The following is a 21,726-nucleotide window of genomic DNA, read 5'->3' as shown; positions in this document are numbered from 1 at the left end:
GCATCGGCAGGCAGACTCTCAACCACTGTGCTACCAGGGAAGCCCCTATACTCGGATTTCTTTCACTAAATTCATACTGCAGTACTACACAATCCAAGGTTGGTTTAATCTGAGAATGCAGAATGGTGGATACAGAGGGCTGAGTAAAGTTATACGTGGATTTTTGATTGTGAGGAGGTTGACATCTCCAACCCCTGAGTTGTTCAAGGGTCAACTGTACATAAATATCCCACAAGATTGGCAGTGGTATGTACTCCTAGTAATTGGATGCCCTGGATTGATGAGGTTGGAAAGTCCAAATGGTTGTCTCTCCGGAGACATCCAGTGATTTACAGTTTGTGGGTGATGGAGATTGTGTTTCATTCATTGAAGTCTACTGCTACGTATTTTTGGAGCCTGGCACCTCTCAAGTGCAAGCTTTTTAAATGTGATTTTAAAATAGTTCTTAAAGGGGACAACAGGCAGTGAAATAATAGAACATGGTATGGAGATGGACAGTGCCAGGGCTGAACTTGGAGTTCACCTGAAGCTGCCCTGTGCATCCAACACTGGTTTTGAAACACATGGCTTCTGGGATTGCTATACCTATCCCACACCCCAGCCACTCAGCCCAGCCATAGGTCTTGCTTCTGCTTCTCTCAATTCCCTAACCTCTCACCACAGTGTCACCTGTTCATTGCTAATGGACTGTACCCAATATTTACCCAAACACTGTCTTGGAAAGGCTAAAACTGCTAACTAATATAGAAGTGAGGGTTCCTATTTTGGTAAAAACTGGCATTTGACCGTGGGAGTTCTCTCCCGAGCCCAGAAGATTTCATAAGAAGATTCTTGACTCCCTTACTGTTAGTTTCTGAATTGTTAGATTTTCCACCCAAATAACCGCCTCAAGCCTATTTCCAGTGCTTCAGCCACACTTCCTTGTTATTTACATGCTATGTAATCAGTACAACATCCTCATGTGTACGCATAGATGTGACAAGAAGCACAGGAGACTAGTAGTCCTTGCCACTCAGTGGATACAGAAAATACCCCATCAATAATACATCAATAAAAATAACATCTATTATACATGAGAGCCTCACAATTAAGCCAGCACCTGTGCAACATCCTTTCTTTGCTCTTGGTAATAAAGTGCTTTTTAGCAGCTTAGAAAGATGGAAAGAAGTTAACTCACTTGGTTTCGTTTTGTTTCTAGTTTTGTTTTGTTTTTTTGGCCACACCTCACGGCTTGTAGGATCTTAGTTCCCTGACCAGGGATCGAACCCGGGCCCCAGCAGTGAAAGCGCTGGGTCCTCACCACTGGACCACCAGGGAACTCTCTCTAGTTTTCCATTTACTATCTGTGTGATCTTGAACAAGTCACTCCATTGTCTGGGCCAGTTTCAACTTCTGCAAAATGAAGGGGTGGACTATGTGATATCTAAGGCTATATTTCTCCAGGCTTGAGAATTTATGCTCTGATAAATTATCCAAAAATAGGTGAGGTGGAAGCAAGGAATAACAAAGTTTCATGAATTTTTTTTCTTATTTTGCCAAGTGAGGACATCAATCTACTACTACCTACTGCCAACATGATTTCATAGGAGAAAGGACATTTAGCACCAAAAAATGTAAGCAAGCTACCATCTCAGGATAAAGGGCAACCTTTCCTTTCCCAAAAAAGGATAGTTGGCAGCCTTGCACTGACATATTAAAAATAATAATAAGGTAAAATATAATTCAAAAGCAGAAAAATTACAATGTAAAAATTTATTTTACAATACTCATTATATGTAATTGTTGCCTTGATACACTGTGGCAATTTGGATGGAGATAAATATTCAACAATGCAGCTCCTGGTGAAACTCAGATGTCCAACTTGATATGTTATTTTATTTCTATCACAGTCACATTCTTGTCTCATGTAGTCTAGTAAATGAAAGTGGAACCAAACCTTACTAAATCGCACTCAATTTGGAATACAGCTGTTCCTTAGTAGGGGGTGGCAGTGATTGGACAACACCCCCCAACCCAGGAATACCAGAATCTGCAGGTACCCAAGTTCTTTATATAAAATGGCAAAGTATTTGCATATAACCTATGCACGTCCTCCCACATACTTTGAATCATTTCTAGATTACAGGTAATCCCTAATACAATGTAAATGCTATGGAAATAGTTGTAAATACAATGAAAATACTATGTAAATAGTTGCTGGTGCAGCAAATTCAAGTTTGGCTTTTTGGAACTTTCTGAAATTCTTTCCCCTAAATACTTTCAAACCACTGTTGGTTGGATCTGCGAATGTGGAACCCTCAGACATGGAGGGCCAACTGTGTTCTGAAAAAACTGAGGAGAAGCCGAGGAACAACAGCCCTCTCTCCACCACGCTCTTCCCTACTACCTCCCCACAGGGGACACAGGATAGGAACTGGGAGGGTGGCTGAGAGCCTCCAGCTCAGCCACCACACACCCCAAGTGGCACAGCTTAGGTTCCTGGTCACCCCACCAGAGCAGTCAGGAATAAAGAGCAGCGTCAGTCAGAGGCAACCTTCTAGAACTACTATGCTAAGGTTCCCTGCAGCTGAGCTTCATCTTTTCACTTAAAGAGATGACAGTGGTCCTTGGAATATCCACAGGACTGCTTTGGTGAACCTTAGGGGGCCGTGCATGAAGCTGTCCTCTACCCCCCATACCAGGGGTCAATAAGCAATGGGCTGCAGCTAAAACCTGGCCCCCTAGGGACTTCCCTGGTGGCACAGTGATTAAGACTCTGCACCTGGAGACCTTCAAGATGGCGGAGGAGAAAGACGTGGAGATAACCTTCCTTCCCACAAATACATCAAAAATACATCTACATGTGGAACAGCTCCTACAGATCACCTACTGAATGCTGGCATAAGACCTCAGACTTCCCAAAAGGCAAGAAACTCCCTACATACCTGGGTAGGGCAAAAGAAAAAAGAATAAGGATGGGACCTGCACCTCTGGGAGGAAGCTGTGAAGGAGGAAAAGTTTCCACACACTAGGAAGCCCCTTCACTGGTGGAGATGGGGGGGGGGGGGGGGGGGGGAAGCTTCGGAGCCACGGAGGAGAGCGCAGCAGCAGGGGTGCAGAGGGCAAAGCGGAGAGATTCCTGCACGGAGGATCAGTGCCAACCAGCACTCACCAGCCAGAGATGCTTGTCTCCTCCCCCACCAGAGCAAGTGGGGACTGGGAGCTGAGGCTCGAGCTTCAGAGGTCAGATCCCAGGGAGAGGACTGGGGTTGGCTGCGTGAACACAGCCTGAATGGGGTTAGTGCACCACAGCTAGCCGGGAGGGAGTCTGGGAAAACGTCTGCACCTGCCTAAGAGGCAAGAGACCACTGTTGCGGGGTGCGCAAGGAGAGGGGATTCAGAGCACCGCCTAAACAAGCTCCAGAGACGGGTGCGAGCCGCGGCTATCAGCATCAGCGTGGACACCAGAGACGGGCATCAGGTGCTAAGGCTGCTGCTGCAGCAACCAAAAAGCCTGTGTGCAAGCACGGGTCACTATCCACACCTCCCCTCCCAGGAGGCTGTGCAGCCCGCCACTGCCAGGGTCCCGTGATCCAGGGACAACTTCCCCGGGAGAACACACGGTGCACCTCAGGCAGTTGTGACGTCATGATGGCCTCTGCCGCCGCAGGCTCGCCCTGCATTCCGTACCCCTCCCTCCCCCCAGCCTGAGTGAGCCAGAGCCCCGGAATCAGCTGCTACTTTAACCCCGTCCTGTCTGAGCCAAGAACAGATGCCCTCAGGTGACCTACACGCAGAGGCAGGGCCAAATCCAAAGCTGAACCCCAGGAGCTGTGCGAACAAAGAAGAAAAAGGGAAATTTCTCCCAGCAGCCTCAGGAGTAGTGGATTAAATCTCCACAATCAACTTGATGTACCCTGCATCACTGGAATACCTGAAGAGACAACGAATCATCCCAAAATTGAGGTGGTGGACTTTGGGAGCAACTGTAGACTTGGGGTTTGCTTTCTGCATCGAATTTGTTTCTGGTTTTATGTTTATCTTAGTTTAGTATTTAGAGTTTATTATCATTGGTAGATTTCTTTATTGATTTGGTTGCTCTCTTCCTTTTTATATATATATATATAGATTTATATGATTTTTTTCCTTTTTCCCTTTTTGTGAGTGTGTATGTGTATGCTTCTTTGTGTGATTTTGTCTGTATAGCTTTGCTTTTACCATTTGTCCTAGGGTTCTGTCTGTCCGTTTTTTGTTTGTTTGTTTGAGTATACTTTTTAGCACTTGTTATAATTGGTCAATTTGTTTTTTGGTTTGGTTGCTCTCTTCTTTCTTTCTTTCTTTTTTTCAATTACTTTTTAATTTTTTAAATTTTTAATAATTATTTTTTATTTTTTATTTTAATAACTTTATTTTATTTTATTTATTTTTTTCTTTCTTTTTTTTTTTCTCCCTTTTCTTCTGAGCGGTGTGGCTGACAGGGTCTTGGTGCTCCAGTCGGGTGTCAGGCCTCTGCCTCTGAGGTGGGAGAGCCAAGTTCAGGACACTGGTCCACCAGAGACCTCCCAGCTCCACGTAATATCAAACACCAAAAGCTCTCCCAGAGATCTCTATCTCAATACTAAGACCCAGCCCCACTCAACGACCGGCAAGCTAGAGTGCTGGACACCCTAAGCCAAACAATGAGCAAGACAGGAACACAACCCCACCCATTAGCAGAGAGGCTGCCTAAAATCATAATAAAGTCACAGACACCCTAAAACACCACCAGATGTGGTCCTGCTCACCAGAAAGACAAGATCCAACCTCATCCACCTGAACACAGGCACTAGTCCCCTCCACCAGGAAGCCTACACAACCCACTGAACCAACTTTAGCCACTGGGGGCAGACACCAAAAACAACGGGAACTACAAACCTGCAGCCTGCGAAAAAGAGACCCCAAACACAGTAAGTTAAGCAAAATGAGAAGACAGAGAAACACACCGCAAATGAAGGAGCAAGGTAAAAACCCACGAGACCAAACAAATGAAGAGGAAATAGGCAGTCTACCTGAAAAAGAATTCAGAGTAATGATAGTAAAGAGGATCCAAAATATTGGAAATAGAACGGAGAAAATACAAGAAACGTTTAACAAGGACGTAGAAGAACTACAGGGCAAACAAACAATGACGAACAACACAATAAATGAAATTTAAAATTCTCTAGAAGGAATCAATAGCAGAATAACTGAGGCAGAAGAACAGATAAGTGACCTGGAAGACAAAACAGTGGAAATAACTACCACAGAGCAGAATAAAGAAAAAAGAATGAAAAGAATTGAGGACAGTCTCGGAGACCTCTGGGACAACATTAAACGCACCAACGTCAAATAATATGGGTCCCAGAAGAAGAAGAGAAAAAGAAAGGAACTGAGAAAATATTTGAAGAGATTATAGTTGAAAACTTCCCTAATATGGGAAAGGAAACAGTCAATCAAGTCCAGGAAGCACAGAGAATCCCATACAGGATAAATCCAAGAAGAAACATGCCAAGACACATATTAATCAAACTATCAAAAATTAAATATAAAGCAAAAATATTAAAAACAGCAAGGGAAAAACAATAAATAACATACAAGGGAATCCCCTTAAGATTAACAGCCAGTCTTTCAGCAGAAACTGTAGGCCAGAAGGGAGTGGCAGACATATTTAAAGTGATGAAAGGGAAAAACCTACAACCAAGATTACTCTACCCAGCAAGGATCTCATTCAGATTCGACAGAGAAATTAAAACCTTTACAGAGAGGCAAAAGCTAAGAGAATTCAGCACCACCAAGCCACCTTTACAACAAATGCTAAAGGAACTTCTTAAGGTACAAAACACAAGAGAAGGAAAAGACCTACAATAACAAACCCAAAACAATTAAGAAAATGGTAATAGGAACATACATATCAATAACTACCTTAAATGTAAATGGATTAAATGGTCCAACCAAAAGACGTAGACTGGCTGAATGGATACAATAACAAGACCCGCATATATGCGGTCTGCAAGAGACCCACTTCAGACCTAGGGACACATATAGACTGAAAGTGAGGGGATGGAAAAAGATATTCCATGCAAATGGAAATCAAAAGAAAGCTGGAGTAGCAATTCTCATATCAGGCAAAACAGACTTTAAAATAAAGACTATTACAAGAGACAAAGAAGGACACTATGTAATGATCAAGGGATTGATCCAAGGAGAAGATATAACAATTATAAATATTTATGCACCCAACATAGGAGCACCTCAATACATAAGGCAAATGCTAACAGCCATAAAAGGGGAAATCAACAGTAACACAATCATAGTAGGGAACTTTAACACCCCGCTTTCACCAATGGACAGATCATCCAAAATGAAAATAAATGAGGAAACACAAACTTTAAATGATACATTAAACAAGATGGACTTAATTGATATTTATAAGACATTCCATCCCAAAACAACAGAATACACTTTCTTCTCAAGTGCTCATGGGCCATTCTCCAGGATAGATCATATCTTGGGTCACAAATCAAGCCTTGGTAAATTTAAGAAAATTGAAATCGTATCAAGTATCTTTTCCGACCACAACACTATGAGACTAGATATCAATTACAGGAAAAAATCTGTAAAAAATACAAACACATGGAGGCTAAACAATACACTAGTAAATAACCAAGAGATCACTGAAGAAATCAAAGAGGAAATCAAAAACTACCTAGAAACAAATGACAATGAAAACACGACGACCCAAAACCTATGGGATGCAGCAAAAGCAGTTCTAAGAGGGAAGTTTAGAGCAATACAGTCCTACCTCAAGAAACAAGAAACATGTCAAATAAACAACCTAACCTTACAGCTAAAGCAGTTAGAGAAAGAAGAACAAAATACCTCAAAGGTAGCAGAAGGAAAGGAATCATAAAGATCAGATCAGAAATAAATGAAAAAGAAATGAAGGAAACAATAGAAAAGATCAATAAAATTAAAAGCTGATTCTTTGAGATGATTAAAAAAAACTGATAAGCCATTAGCCAGACTCATCGAGAAAAAAAGGGAGAAGACTCAAATCAATAGAATTAGAAATGAAAAAGGAGAAGTAACAACTGACACTGCAGAAATACAAAGGATCATGAGAGATTACTACAAGCAACTATATGCCAGTAAAATGGACAACCTGTAAGAAATGGACAAATTCTCAGAAAAGCACAACCTTCCAAGAGTGAACCAGGAAGAAATAGAAAATATAAACAGACCAATCACAAGCACTGAAATTGAGACTGTGATTAAAAATCTTCCAAGAAACAAAAGTCCAGGACCAGATGGCTTCACAGGTGGATTCTTCAAACATTTAGAGATGAGCCAACACCTATCCTTCTCAAGTTCTTCCAAAATATACCAGAGGGAGGAACACTCCCAAACTCATTCCACAAGGCCACCATCACCCTGATACCAACACAAGACAAAGATGTCACAAAGAAAGAAAACTACAGGCCAATATCACTGATGAACATAGATGCAAAAATCCTCAACAAAATACTAGCAAACAGAATCCAACAGCACATGAAAAGGATCATACACCATGATCAAGTGAGGTCTATCCCAGGAATGCAAGGATTCTTCAATATACGCAAATCAATCAATGTGATATACCATATTAACAAATTGAAGCAGAAAAACCATATGATCATCTCAATAGGTGCAGAAAAAGCTTTCGACAAAATTCAACACCCATTTATGATAAAAACCCTCCAGAAAGTAGGCATAGAGGGAACTTAACTTCAACATAATAAAGGCCATATATGACAAAGCCACAACCAACATCGTTCTCAATGGTGAAAACCTGAAACCATTTCCACTAAGATCAAGAACAAGACAAGGTTGTCCACTCTCACCACTGTTATTCAACATAGTTTTGGAAGTTTTAGCCACAACAATCAGAGAAGAAAAAGAAATGAATCCGAATCAGAAAAGAAGAAGTAAAGCTGTCACTGTTTGCAGATGACATGACACTATACATGAGAATCCTAAAGATGCTACCAGCAAACTACTAGAGCTAATCAACGAATCTGGTAAAGTAGCAGGATACAAAATTAATGCACATAAATCTCTTGTATTCCTATATATTAATGATGAAAAATCTGAAAGAGAAATTAAGGAAACACTCACATTTGCCATTGCAACAAAAAGAATAAAATACCTAGGAATAAACCTACCTAAGGAGACAAAAGACCTGTATGCAGAAAACTATAAGACACTGATGAAAGAAATTAAAGATGATACAAACAGATGGAGAGACATACCATGTTTTTGGATTGGAAGAATCAACATTGTGAAAATGACTGTACTACCCAAAGCAATCTGCTGATTTAGTGCAATCCCTATCAAACTACCACTGGCATTTTTCACAGAACTAGAACAAAAAATTTCACAATTTGTATGGAAACACAAAAGACCCCGAATAGCCAAAGCAATCTTGAGAAAGAAAAATGGAGCTGGAGGAATCAGACTCCCTGACCTCAGACTATACTACAAAGCTACAGTAATCAAGACAGTATGGTACTGACACAAAAACAGAAATATAGATCAATGGAACAGGATAGAAAGCCCAGAGATAAACCCACGCACATATGGTCACCTTATCTTTGATAAAGGAGGCAAGAATACACAGTGGAGAAAAGACAGTCTCTTCAATAAGTGGTGCTGGGAAAACTGGACAGCTACATGTAAAAAAATGAAGCTACAACACTCCCTAACACCATACACAAAAATAAACTCAAAATGGATTAAAGACCTAAATGTAAGGCCAGACACTATAAAACTCTTAGAGGAAAACATAGGCAGAACACTCCATGACATAAATGACAACAAGATCCTTTTTGACCCACCTCCTAGAGAAATGGAAATAAAAACAAAAATAAACATATGGGACCTAATGAAACTTAAGAGCTTTTGCACAGCAAAGGAAACCATAAACAAGACGAAAAGACAGCCCTCAGAATGGGAGAAAATATTTGCAAATGAAGCAACTGACAAAGGATTAATCTCCAAAATTTACAAGCAGCTCATGCAGCTCATTATCAAAAAAACATACAACCCAATCCAAAAGTGGGCAGAAGACCTAAGTAGACATTTCTCCAAAGAAGATACACAGATTGCCAGCAAACACATGAAAGGATACTCAACATCATTAATCATTAGAGAAATGCAAATCAAAACTACAATGAGGTATCACCTCACAGCAGTCAGAATGGCCATCATCAAAAAATCTACAAACAAGAAATGCTGGAGAGGGTGTGGAGAAAAGGGAACCCTCTTGCACTGTTGGTGGGAATGTAAATTGATACAGCCACTATGGAGAACAGTATGGAGGTTCCTTAAAAACTAAAAATAGAACTACCATACGACCCAGCAATCCCACTAGTGGGCATATACCCTGAGAAAACCATAATTCAAAAAGAGTCATGTATCACAACGTTCATTGCAGCTCTATTTACAATAGCCAGGACATGGAAGCAACCTAAGTGTCCATTGACAGATGAATGGATAAAGAAGATGTGACACATATATGCAATGGAATATTACTCAGCCATAAAAAGAAACGAAGTTATTTGTAGTGAAGTGGATGGACCTAGAGTCTGTAATACAGAGTGAAGTAAGTCAGAAAGAAAAAAACAAATACCGTATGCTAACACATATATATGGAATCTTAAAAAAAAAAATGGTTCTGAAGAAGCTGTGGGCAGGACAGGAATAAAGACACAGATGTAGAGAATGGACTTGAGGACACGGGGAGGGGGAAGGGTAAGTTGGAATGAAGTGAGAGAGTGTCATGGACTTATATATACTACCAAATGTAAAATATATAGCTAGTGGGAAGCAGCCGCATAGCACAGGGAGATCAGCTCGGTGCTTTGTGACCACCTAGAGGGATGGGATAGGGAGGGTGGGACGGAGATAGAAGAGGGAGGAGATATGGGGATATGTGTATATATATAGCTGATTCACTTTGTTATAAAGCAGAAACTAAAACACCATTGTAAAGCAATTATATTCCAATAAAGATGTTAAGAAAAAAAAAAAAAGACTCTGCACCCCCAATGCAGGGGGCCTGAGTTCGATCCCTGGTCAAGGAACTAGATCCCACATGCATGCTGCAACTAAGGAGCCCGCATGCTGCAACTAAGACCTGGCACAACCAAATAATAAATAAATAAATAAATATTAAAAAAAATTTTTTTACAATAAAAAATTAAAAAAAATAAAACCTGGCCCTCTGCCTGAACACCTGCAGTCCATTTTGTAATAGGGGATGCTCACTCTGATATCCAATAAATGAAATGTTATCCCAATAGAAAAGGAATTCTATTCTTCTCATTTGTAGACATGCATTACGGAAAAAAAAAAGAATTGTACTCAATTATTATTATGTTTTGACCTCCATCAGAAAGTTTATGGAAATGTTTTCTCTCTTATTATATAAGTAATAATAATAATATTATTATTATATTATATTATAAGACGAATGGATAAAGAAGATGTGACACATATACACAATGGAATATTACTCAGCCATAAAAAGAAACGAAATTATTTGTAGTGAGGTGGATGGGCCTAGAGTCTGTAATACAGAGTGAAGTAAGTCAGAAAGAGAAAATAATATAATATTATATTATAATGAGATTATTACATAATAATCTTGATTTTGTCTCTTGGCCCGTAAAGCCTCAAAGATTTACTAACTGGCTCATTTTTGAAAGTTTGTCTACCCTGGCCCTAGGGTGAGGAAATAGCATACTTAAAGCGAATTCACTTCCTCTTGCCTCTGGCCAGCAGTGACTGTCTCCTCATTTCAGAAGGAGAGAGAGGCCATCTCTGCCACTTCTCTGCCTTGGGGGTAATGGGTCATCCCTGGGTGACTGAGTCATGCAGGTGACAGGCCACCTGCCTGAGGGGAGCATGAAACTCTGTAGTGTGCCTTGTGGCTCAGCAACTCTTCCATGCCCTTGAAAACAGACCCTCAAGGATGTATGCTTGGCCGTGGGGGCCCTTTTAGTTCACTTGACTTGCTTACAGGCCCTGAGCACTGCCAGCTGTTGGCACGTAGCAGGAGACTGTGGCAGAGAGAAGCCAGTATAGTGTGAAGCTTTCCCACAGAATGTGGGTAATCCTAGGGGGCTAACCCAAAGATCACTGACATCTTTCCCCCTCAGCTGGCCCTTGTAAGTTAGGACTCTTATCTCTTTAGACACCTAAGTGATGTGCCTTCGATTTTTTTTTTTTAATTTTAGGAAGACGTGATTTTCAAAGCTAATTATGAAAACATTTGTCATTGGAATCGGTGGGTGAGTAATTTTGCTACAAACAATTGATCGAGATACTCAGGATGTCCAAAGGGTGTTTCCATGTGGATGTGGTGGGGAAAGGAGAAGCAGTGAGAAGGATTCCTGAGTCCCAGAAAAGAGAACAGGACACTTGAATTTAAAACAGTGGAGCATCGGCTACGTAAATGCCAACAGGAGACGAGAGAGATTCCTATAAACAGAAACAGGGGAGTCGGTACACAAAGTTTACCTGCTTTACTGTTTGTTTTCTAAAGCTGACACCAGAGGCAAGGCCTGATCTGATGCTACATTGGTTTAGGGTGATTTATCGTTCTCCATGTGGCTGCTCCTCCAGTGTGACATAGGAGAAAGTCTATCATTTCTTGCCAGTTATGCCCAGCTTTGGACATGTGGAATAAGGAACCACCTCACCTCTACCCCTTTTCCCCATACTTTTCATCTTGAGGTAGTCCTTATTTCCCTGGCATAATTATTAATCATTCACCCCTCTCCCTCTCAGAAGTGTCCTAAATTATATGGTCACCCTACCCATGGTACCAAGAAGTGGGCATTCAAATAAGACAATAGCAACTTAAAAGGACATTATTTGTTTTGTTAGTGTATTATGTTCATCTTTCTTCTGAGTCCTTTCACATTATGTGTAGTCTAGTTAGTAAAATATTTAAGACTATTGAAATTAAAAGTTTATAATTTGGGGGAGATCATCGTATTATTGCATTACATAACTATAGTAAGTAATCTATTAGAAGTAACATTGAATGAATTAAATGCTGGAACTCTGCCTTGACTTGCTCCCATCTAATCAGAACCAAGTTCAGTTTTTCTCTGCGTTGCTTCTCGTCCATCTTTTCCTTTCCACACTCACTGCCACCATCCTAATTCAAGCCCTCATTCCCTAATTCCAATCTCTTCCTCTTAATCTTTCCTACATACCTCTACCAGTTTAATCTTCAAACAGAATTTTTAAATTTTCTCTCACCTGATGAACAGTATTCAGTGGTTCCCAATTATTTAAAATGCAATCTAAATTTCCTGATATATGAGGACCATCCAAAAATAATAACATGTATTAGCTTCAGGGATGGGCAGATAGGCAGGGTACAGGAAAGATTTGATACAGGAGCTTAGTGGTGTCACCAAAGACTCCGTTTCTCTCTGCCTCTTCTCTGTGTCTTCCTCCTTTTGGATTCATCCTAAAGTTGGCTCCATTTTTTGGTCGCAAGGGACTACTAGCAGCTCCTGGGACCTCATGCTTCTTCTTAGCCTGTCACTAGGGGGAAAAAAGTGCTTTGCTTCCCCTAGGTCAAGGGTCTTTGACAGGACCACCTGGGTCACATAGCCAGTTAACTGTGGCAAAAGCGAGGGGATTGCCTTGATTGGTTTAGGCCATTGGGTCCCTGCTCTGGAGTTGAGAGCAGGGTCAATCCCAACCAGACCTTGGAAACAGGGGTGGAACCTGGGGAGGCCACTACCAGGTCCACTACAGAATCCAATCCGACTTCTATTCTGCACGTGTGTGAATAAATTCCTCTCATCTCAATATTCCAGTATAATGCCCTCTGTCTAGAAATCTGTGTCATGCTTTCTTGCCACGTGCATTTGGTTCTATGCATAACTTCCTAAGAAAGCCTCTCTTCACTATCTCTCCCTCAGCAAGTGCCAGGATTTCATTTTAGTGCTGCTGCTTCTGCAAAGCCCCTGCCAGACTCAGCTGCAGTTCCTGCTTCCTTTCTCCAAACTCACTGTGCTGTATCTCTCTCATGTACTTACCACTTGCTTCCCTATGAACTAAATATTCAGTTGAGACTGCAAGGAATAGTAAAGGTTCCAGAGGATTCAAGTGGCATCCATGAACCTCCTGAAAACTTAATGCATGTGTGAAGATGTTCATTTTTCTGGGGAAAGATTTTATAACTTTCATCAGATTCTTGCAAAGTTCCTTCCTTAATGTTAAAAAATGTAAACTCCATGGGTGTTAGAGTTGGACTTCGTATCTCATCTCCATTACTTGCTAGTTGTTACCTTGAGAAAGTTTTATGAGAATACAGCTTTTCAACCCTTTCCTCAACTGGACAATGGGAAAATTATTATCTACCTTGGACGAATGGATTGCAGAATGGATTCTCCACTTGTTGGAGTAATTACAGACAGCCTTTTTAACTTCTTCCTTCCCAAATACCATGTTCCAAATACAGTGACCTCTCTTTTCACCTGTCACATAGAAAACAAATGGACTAGGAGTTGTGCATTTATTTGAGTGTTATGAACAAAGGAGCAAGTGGGCCCAAGGAGTCCCCCATTTCCTTCCCTAGTCCCCAGGATAGAACATGCTCCTGTCTGGACACTCTGGCCCCAGGGTTGGAGAGCACATGCATGAAGCTGTGAGCCTGCTGGTGCATGGTGGGTATGAGCATGCTGAAGGAGAAGGGTTGAGTCTTAAGGTGTCACCTGACCTGGATGGTGGCAGTCTAATTACAGGTCCTAGGCTCAGACTTGTTACATACTTTTCCCCCTCCCTCATCTTTCTGACCTGGACTGCCTTCTAGCTGGTCCATCTCTACTAAGTCTACAAAAATGGGGTGCTTATTTCTCATTGGCTCTAGCTAAGTCAGTGAGAAGGGATCTAATTACTGTTGGTTCAATTGCATGATCTTAACTAAAGAGGTAAGTCTAGAAAATGATACATTTTCTAGCCAGGTTGCTCATACTGTAATAAAGTTATCCCTGTTTACTGTGTATTTTAAACCAAAATTCAATAATCGAACTATGGGCATTCAACATGGATTACAGACATTTTCAGTAAAGGGGGAAAAAAATTCTCCTAACAGTATTTTCTCAGTGCATAGGGTAATACCCACCCACTTTTCCATTTTGAAGGAGATTGCCCATATCCTACCCAATTGTGTGATCTAAGGTTAAACAGAAAAAACAAAACAAACAAAAAAATCCCAAAAAAACCAAAAAAAGTGTGAATCAAGTTTCTTCTATTAATACTTTGTAGGTGTAAGATATTTGGCTAATAATTGAATTATATCCAATAAACAATTTTGATGAATAAGTATTAGTTCCTTTCCCCTTTCTAGATTATAAACATACTGCAATTCATCTTACCTCAGAATAAGCACAATTCATGTGCAGTCAGAAGTTTTTTGTGCTGTAGACATTTGGTGGTATGATGAAGTCTTGCTTTCTCCGAGTAGTGGTTTTAAATGCACAAAATAAAATACAGAAATACAAAGGAAACCAGTTATGATAATAATATAGTTATAAAAATATTTTTAAAAGCAAATTTGTAGCATTATGATACACATGCTTCTTTGTTAACTCACTAAATAACAGTGTCCTGTGGTGAGTCTAAAAGCTGCTGTAAATTTGAAGTAATAGAGTGTCAGTGATACTTCAAGATATCTTCCCCAAGTGCAACATGATATGAAAATACCTGTCTGTGATTTCTGTTGGTGAAAAAGCCACAGGTACTATTAATAATACTGTTGCTAGTGACTTATATTTTAATTAAAGGAAATGCCAAAATTCTGTTAGAATTTATTGAAAATAAAGATATAATATCTTCCAAGTTCACAAAGACCCCGAATCTGTCCATAGACTCTTTGGAAGTACATAAGCCCCAGATTTAAAAAAAAAACTCTTTGAGTGACTGAGTGGAGAAGGGCTTCCCCCAAACTATGCGTGGTTCTGGGTACTGGAAAACTAGATACATACACAGAGGAGTTGGTCAGGGTCGCCATTCTCCTTGATGTCACAGTCCAGCCAGAGGGGACAAGTAACTGACAGGATGTGATAAGCTACAATGGACCTCCCAACCAGCGCCAAAGTGGAGAGAGATTGGGGAAAAGGAGGCATTCCAAAGGAGATGAAAAGTCATGATAGGTGGGCTTGTAATAAGCCAGTCCTCCATTTTTCTTCACTGTGCATTGAAACAAAATCCCAGTGACCAAGTGCAGTTTTATATACTTGCACTAAAGTGTGCTACTCATATTCTCTGTGTGGCATGTGAACCTTGTGAATGTTTCAGCATAGACAAAAAATCCTTTTGCTTCCAATACAATAGCTGTAATTTAAGTCTTAATATTATGCAGTTCACTTGCCCAATATTAGTTACCTTTCTGCTCCATCCTTTCCAGCTTATTTCTTATCATTTGTTGCATCAGATCTGCTTGAGCCTATGATTTTTGCCAACAAAGTCCTATCTATGAAAGAAATAATTTTTTCTTAGATATTACATATTGTTTTAAATATCCTTTTTCTAAGATCAATTTAAAATGTTTTATGTTCTTTTAATGCATCCTCTTTCTTGGTATTTTCTTTCTTTGTTTTCTTTTTTTGTTGTTCAGTGTGACAAATGGTGGGAAGACAACACTGGCTAAGAATTTGCAGAAACGCCTTCCAAACTGCAGTATCATATCTCAGGATAATTTCTTTAAGGTATCTATAAAACTTCTCAGATAATTTATTTAACCAAAAGAAGTTATAGTAGCAAAGTTAATTGCATTACATCCAAAAGCGTTTGCTGAGTGATTGAGCTTTTGTAGTGAAGGGAGGCTCAATGCAGTAGTGTTAGTTCTCCACTAGATGGCACACTTATGGGAGCTAATCTTTGATTTTATTTATCCTTACCATCCAAAGCATTTGTTAAAATAAAGGTTTATCAACTCTTCATTCTATGATTGTATTATTTCTGCACTGCACAGTTTTTATGGGTACTTTATTTTTCCAGCCAGAGTCTGAGATAGAGACAGATGAAAATGGATTTCTTCAGTATGATGGTAAGTAAATGAGCTTACAAAACATTATGCAATAATGTTTGTTTCTTTTTTCAAACCCAAATAACTTTGCTATCTCTGAAGAGAGTCTCAAAATAAGTTTAAATTATGTTGCTGTGCTTTTGTAAGGGTTTCTGATTTATGTTCAGCTATTTAAATAAATGAAACCTTTTCCCCACTTTTATAGTTAAAACTGAAAACATTGGAAAATAAATTTTTCTTTTGAAGGTAGGGTAAGGTGGGCCTCTGTTAGTGTACTCCTCTTGCTTGTAGCAAACTTTAGGGCTATCTATCTTCTGAGCTTACTTTCTCAGTGACCAAGGTACTGAGTCTTTTCACTGCTCTAAAAGAATAATGAATATTTTTTAGATGGATTCACTTTACCCTCTTGCCCAGTCTAACACTGCTTTGAAGCCAGCGGAGTAAAGTCCATCAGAAAAACATCTATATAGACCTGTAAAGGAATGTCATACTAGTAAACTATATTTAATGGTCTTATCAACATTTATAATTAACAAGATGATCACTGAGTGCTTATGCAAAACTAGCAATAGAGAGAGCTCTCTTAAAGAGCCATAAAATTTGTTCTTTATTTTTAACTTTGATAACCTTGGAGGAAAAATGTTGTGTAATCAGTTCTTACAGAAACATGATAGTTTTAAGAGAGGCAAAATCCTTGACTGGCTATCTATTCTTTTTTTTTTTTTTTTAAATTATTTATTTATTTATTTTAATTTTTGGCTGTGTTGGGTCTTCGTTTCTGTTTCTGCGCGAGGGCTTTCTCTAGTTGCGGCAAGTGGGGGCCACTTTTCATCGCGGTGCGCGGGCCTCTCACTATCGCGGCCTCTCTTGTTGCGGCGCACAGGCTCCAGACGCGCAGTCTCAGTAGTTGTGGCTCACGGGCCCAGTTGCTCCGCGGCATGTGGGATCTTCCCAGACCAGGGCTCGAACCCGTGTCCCCTGCATTGGCAGGCAGATTCTCAACCACTGCGCCACCAGGGAAGCCCTGGCTATCTATTCTTGCGTCTTGAGCTGCAGCCAGGATATTTTTTTCTTCTCTCCCCCTTTTCTAAAGGTTATTAAGGAAGATTATTACAAAGTAAGAGTTAAACAAGGAAAAACTGTTTTCAACAATTGACGAAGAATTATTCCTAATCTAAATAAGTTCTTACAAACTGATAAGAAAAACACTAATATCCCAATTGAAAAATGTCCAATGATGTGAATAAGTTATTCACAGAAGCAAAAGGTTATATGATTAATAAATGTACAATAAAAAGTCAACCTCAAAAGTAGTCAAGGAAATTCTCTGGCGGTCCAGTGATTAGGACTTGGCGCTTTCACTGCCAGGACCCGGGTTCGATCCCTGGTTGGGGAACTAAGATCTCGCATACTGTACAGTGTGGCCAAATTTTTTAAAAAATTTAAAAAAGAAAAAAGAAAAGTAGTCAAAGAATTATAACTTATTTTTTCCTCACTTACCTATTAAACAGATTTTTAAAACATTAATAATTAGTAATGGCATAGGCCAAATAAAACAAAAACTTATAGATGGGAATATAAATTGGTACAACCTTTTCTGGAAAGGAGGTTGAGCACATGTCCCAAAGATGGTAAAATATTCATGCCATGTGTTCAAGTGTCCCACTTCCAGGAATCTATCTTAAGGAGAAATCTGAACTTTTTAGGTAAATGTACAAATTTAAGGTAAGTCAAGGTAATGTTGAAATCTTTGTGATAACTACCAAAACAATAGTTTTAAAGTATATAGCTATCAGTACTTCCCTGGTGGCACAGTGGTTAAGACCCCACACTCCTAACGCAGGGGGCCCGGGTCCGTTCCCTGCTCAGGGAAATAGATCCCACATGCATGCCTCAACTAAGAGTTTGCACGCCACAACTAAGGAGCTCACCTGCCGCAACTAAGGAGCACGCCTGCCACAAATAAATTAAATATTTTAAAAAATAATAACAATAGTAATAAAGTATATAGCTATCACATTTATAAGTAGGTAGAATCATTAAAATATAGCTGATAAATGCAAAAGAAGTAAAAAACAGAACTAAAATATCAAAGGATGGTGGGAAAATAGAAGATGATAGTAAAATGATAGCTTAAATCAAACATATCAGTAGCTATATTAAGTTAAATTAACTAAAATGAAATACTCAAAAGTTGTCAGACTGGATTTTTTTTAAAAGCCAGCTATTAGCTCCTTATAAGAGATATATTTAAACATTAGGATATAGAAAAGTAAATAGTAAAACTACAAAAAGACATACCATGCAAATACCTACTGAAAGAAAATTAGTATAACTGTACTAATATCAGACAAAGTAAAATTTAAGGCAAAGAGTATTACTAGAGATAAAGAGAGCTCAATGAATCAATTCAACTGGAATATAAAACAATCTAAAATTTGTATGCACTTAATAATATGACCTCAAAATACATTAAACAAAAACTGACAAAACTAAGAGGACAAATAGACAAATCTATAATTATTGCGGGAGACTTTAATACAATTTCCTCAGTAACTTATGGAACAAACTGACAAAAATTATGAGTCTAACAGATTTGAACAACACAACAAACTTGACCAAACTAACATATATAGAACATGTACCCAACAACAGCAGAATACACATTTTTTTCCTCAAGAATACATGGAACATTAACCAAAATGGAAGGCATACACAAGGACATGGAACAAGTCCTAATACATTTCAATGTATTGAAGTAATATAGAGATATCTTCTAATCACAGAGAACTGAATTAGAAATCAATAGCAAAAGAGTAAATACTAAATTCCCAAGTGTTTGAAAATTAATCAGTACCTTTTGTCTGATTCTTAAAAACTTTTTCTTATGGAAAATTTTAAACATATACAAAGAAAGGCAGAAAAGTATAATGAACTCTCATGAATTCACCATCCTGCTTTTAAAATGATGAACTCTTGGCCAATTATATTTCATCTATACCCTCACCCACCTGCTCCTTCTATATTATTTTGAAGCAAATTCCAGACATTATCACATTTTTTTTAAATTTTAATTTAATTTAATTTATTTATTTATTTATGGCTGTGTTGGGTTTTCGTTTCTATGCGAGGGCCCCCTCTAGTTGCGGCGAGCAGGGGTCACTCTTCATCGCGGTGCGCGGGCCTCTCACTATCGCGGCCTCTCTTGCTGCGGAGCACAGGCTCCAGACGCACAGGCTCAGCAGTTGTGGCTCACGGGCCCAACTGCTCCGCGGCATGTGGGATCTTCCCAGACCAGGGCTCGAACCCGTGTCCCCTGCATTGGCAGGCGGATCCTCAACCACTGCGCCACCAGGGAAGCCCCCAGACATCATCACATTTTATCTGAAGCAAAACACTTCTGTATATCCCATGGGTCACAGAATAAATCACAATAAAAATTAGAAAATATTTTTAACTGAATGATAGTGGAAATACATTAAAACTGATGGTACTTCTGGTTCCAGCCAAGATGGCTTGGCCCCATTCCTTGCTATTCCTCCCTCTTACAACTAAAAACCATGGATGGAATACAACAAAAAGGAAAGACTCTGAAAGATGAAGAGAGCAGACTGACTGGGGACTTTGGATCTTGAGGAATGACGTAGCTATGAGTTTCCTGGGTTTTTTTTGTTTTTTGTTTTTTGTTTTTTGTCTGTCTCTCATGTATCTGAAAGGGGGTGATTGGTGATGGAGAAGTGTACAACATGGAACCATCAATAGGTACAACCCAAAACTCCCAAGAAACCTGTTCCCTATAGTCAAAGGACTAGAAAAAGGGTGGCCTAACAGAATAGAAAATTATTTTGATAATATCCACATTACTGTAGGCAAACAAAAGGAAGAACCAACCTCCCCTCATGGTGTTAGCAGGGCCCAATGGAGGGCTAGACCTTTGGACCCATCAGCACCAGCAAGGTATGGTGAGTTGGCTTTCCACATTGTCATAGGGATCATATCAGTGGTGCCGAACGGCGCTGAACTTCCACACCTACCTGGCAGCAAAGAGACCGAATAAGGCAGTGTGAGGTGGTGCTAGTTGGCATTCCACTTTCCTTAACCAGGCAGTGTCAACTACTGTCAGCAGGACCCACTTGAGAGCTGAACTTCTATCCTCACTGAGCTGTAATGAAGCCACACCCACATGCTGCTTTCCTCTTTTCCCCCCACAGTCACCCCTCACCTCAGTATTGGTGAGGCCCAGCAGGCAGCTGAACATCCACCCCACCTGGACCTGCACACTACACCTAAACAGGGACACTGCCTGCAAAAAAAAAGATTAAATAGGATCCAGAGCCTCATAGCATAATACCCAAAATTTCCAGGATGAGACTAAAAATCATTTGTCATATTAAGAACCAGGCAACTTTCAACTTGAATGAGAAAAGACAATTAGACAGTAACACTGTGATGACACAGATGCTGGAATTCTGACAAGGATTTTAAAGCAGCATTCATAAAAAGGCTTCAGTGAGCATTTGTGACCATTCTTGAATCAAGTGAAAAATTAGAAAGCCTCAACAAAGAAAGAGAAGATGTGAAAAAGAACCAAATAGAAATTTTAGAACTGAAAACTGATACAATAATTGAAATTTTAAAACTCACTGGATGGGTGTAACAGCAGTATAAATATGACAGAGGAAAGAATCAGTGACCTTCAAGACAGAACAATAGAAATTATTCAATCTGAACAAGCAAGAGAAAGTAGACTGAAAAGAAATGAACAGAGGGACTTCCCTGGTGGTGCAGTGGTTAAGAATCCACCTGCCAGTGCAGGTTCCAAGGGTTCAATCCCTGGTCCGGGAAGATCCCACATGCCACGGAGCAGATAAGCCCATGCACCACAACTACTGAGCCTGCTCTCTAGAGCCTGCGAGCCACAACTGTTGAGCCCACACGTCACAACTACTGAAGCTCACATGCCCTAGAACCCTCACACTGCAACTGCTGAGCCCATGTGCCACAACTACTGAAGCCCACATGCTCTAGGGCCTGCATGCCGCAACCACTGAGCCTGCGTGCTGCAACTACTGAAGCCCATGCGCCTAGAGCCTGTGCTCTGCAACAAGAGAAGCTACCACAATAAGAATCCTGTGTACCGCAACGAATAGTAGCCCCCGCTCGCCGCAACCAGAGAAAACCCGCGCGCAGCAATGAAGACACAAAGCAGCCCAAAAAAAAAAAAATGAACAGAAATGTGGGACAATAATGAAAGATCTAACATTTATATCATTGGAAGCTCAGAAGGAGGGGAGGAGTGTGGTGCTGAAAAAGTATTCAAATAAGTAATGATGTAAAACATCTCAAATTTGGCATAAGACATAAACCTACAGATTGAAGAATCTGAGTGATCCTCAAAAAAATTAAACAAGACTGATCAATAAAAAAAATAGAGAAGGCACAAATTACATATATCAAAACCAAAAAGGTTAATATCACTACAAATCCTACAAACATTAAAAAGATGAGGATAGGGGCTTCCCTGGTGGCGCAGTGGTTGAGAATCTGCCTGCCAATGCAGGGGACACGGGTTCGAGCCCTGGTCTGGGACGATCCCACATGCCGCGGAGCAACTAGGCCCGTAAGCCACAATTACT

General features: G+C 40.0%; 1 protein-coding gene across 4 annotated transcripts in view; it reads left to right on the top strand.

Moving 5' to 3' along the window:
• NMRK1 (nicotinamide riboside kinase 1) overlaps positions 1 to 21,726 on the top strand; it is a 56,829-nt gene that overhangs the window by 1,762 nt on the left and 33,341 nt on the right. For all 4 annotated transcript variants that reach the window (XR_005020213.1, XR_005020212.1, XM_036854543.1 and 1 more), the window contains exons 2-4: positions 11,274 to 11,327; positions 15,680 to 15,770; positions 16,063 to 16,111. Coding sequence is in view for 2 of the 4 variants with exons in the window: in XM_036854543.1 (XP_036710438.1) it covers positions 11,299 to 11,327; positions 15,680 to 15,770; positions 16,063 to 16,111 (169 nt within the window). In the remaining 2 variants the exon portion in view is untranslated. The remainder of the gene's footprint in view (positions 1 to 11,273; positions 11,328 to 15,679; positions 15,771 to 16,062; positions 16,112 to 21,726) is intronic.

This window comes from Balaenoptera musculus, chromosome 6 (assembly GCF_009873245.2).
Source record: "Balaenoptera musculus isolate JJ_BM4_2016_0621 chromosome 6, mBalMus1.pri.v3, whole genome shotgun sequence".
NCBI lineage: Eukaryota > Metazoa > Chordata > Mammalia > Artiodactyla > Balaenopteridae > Balaenoptera > Balaenoptera musculus.
The sequence above is the reverse complement of the archived record's forward strand: the minus strand, read 5'-3'. Positions and strand labels throughout refer to the sequence as shown.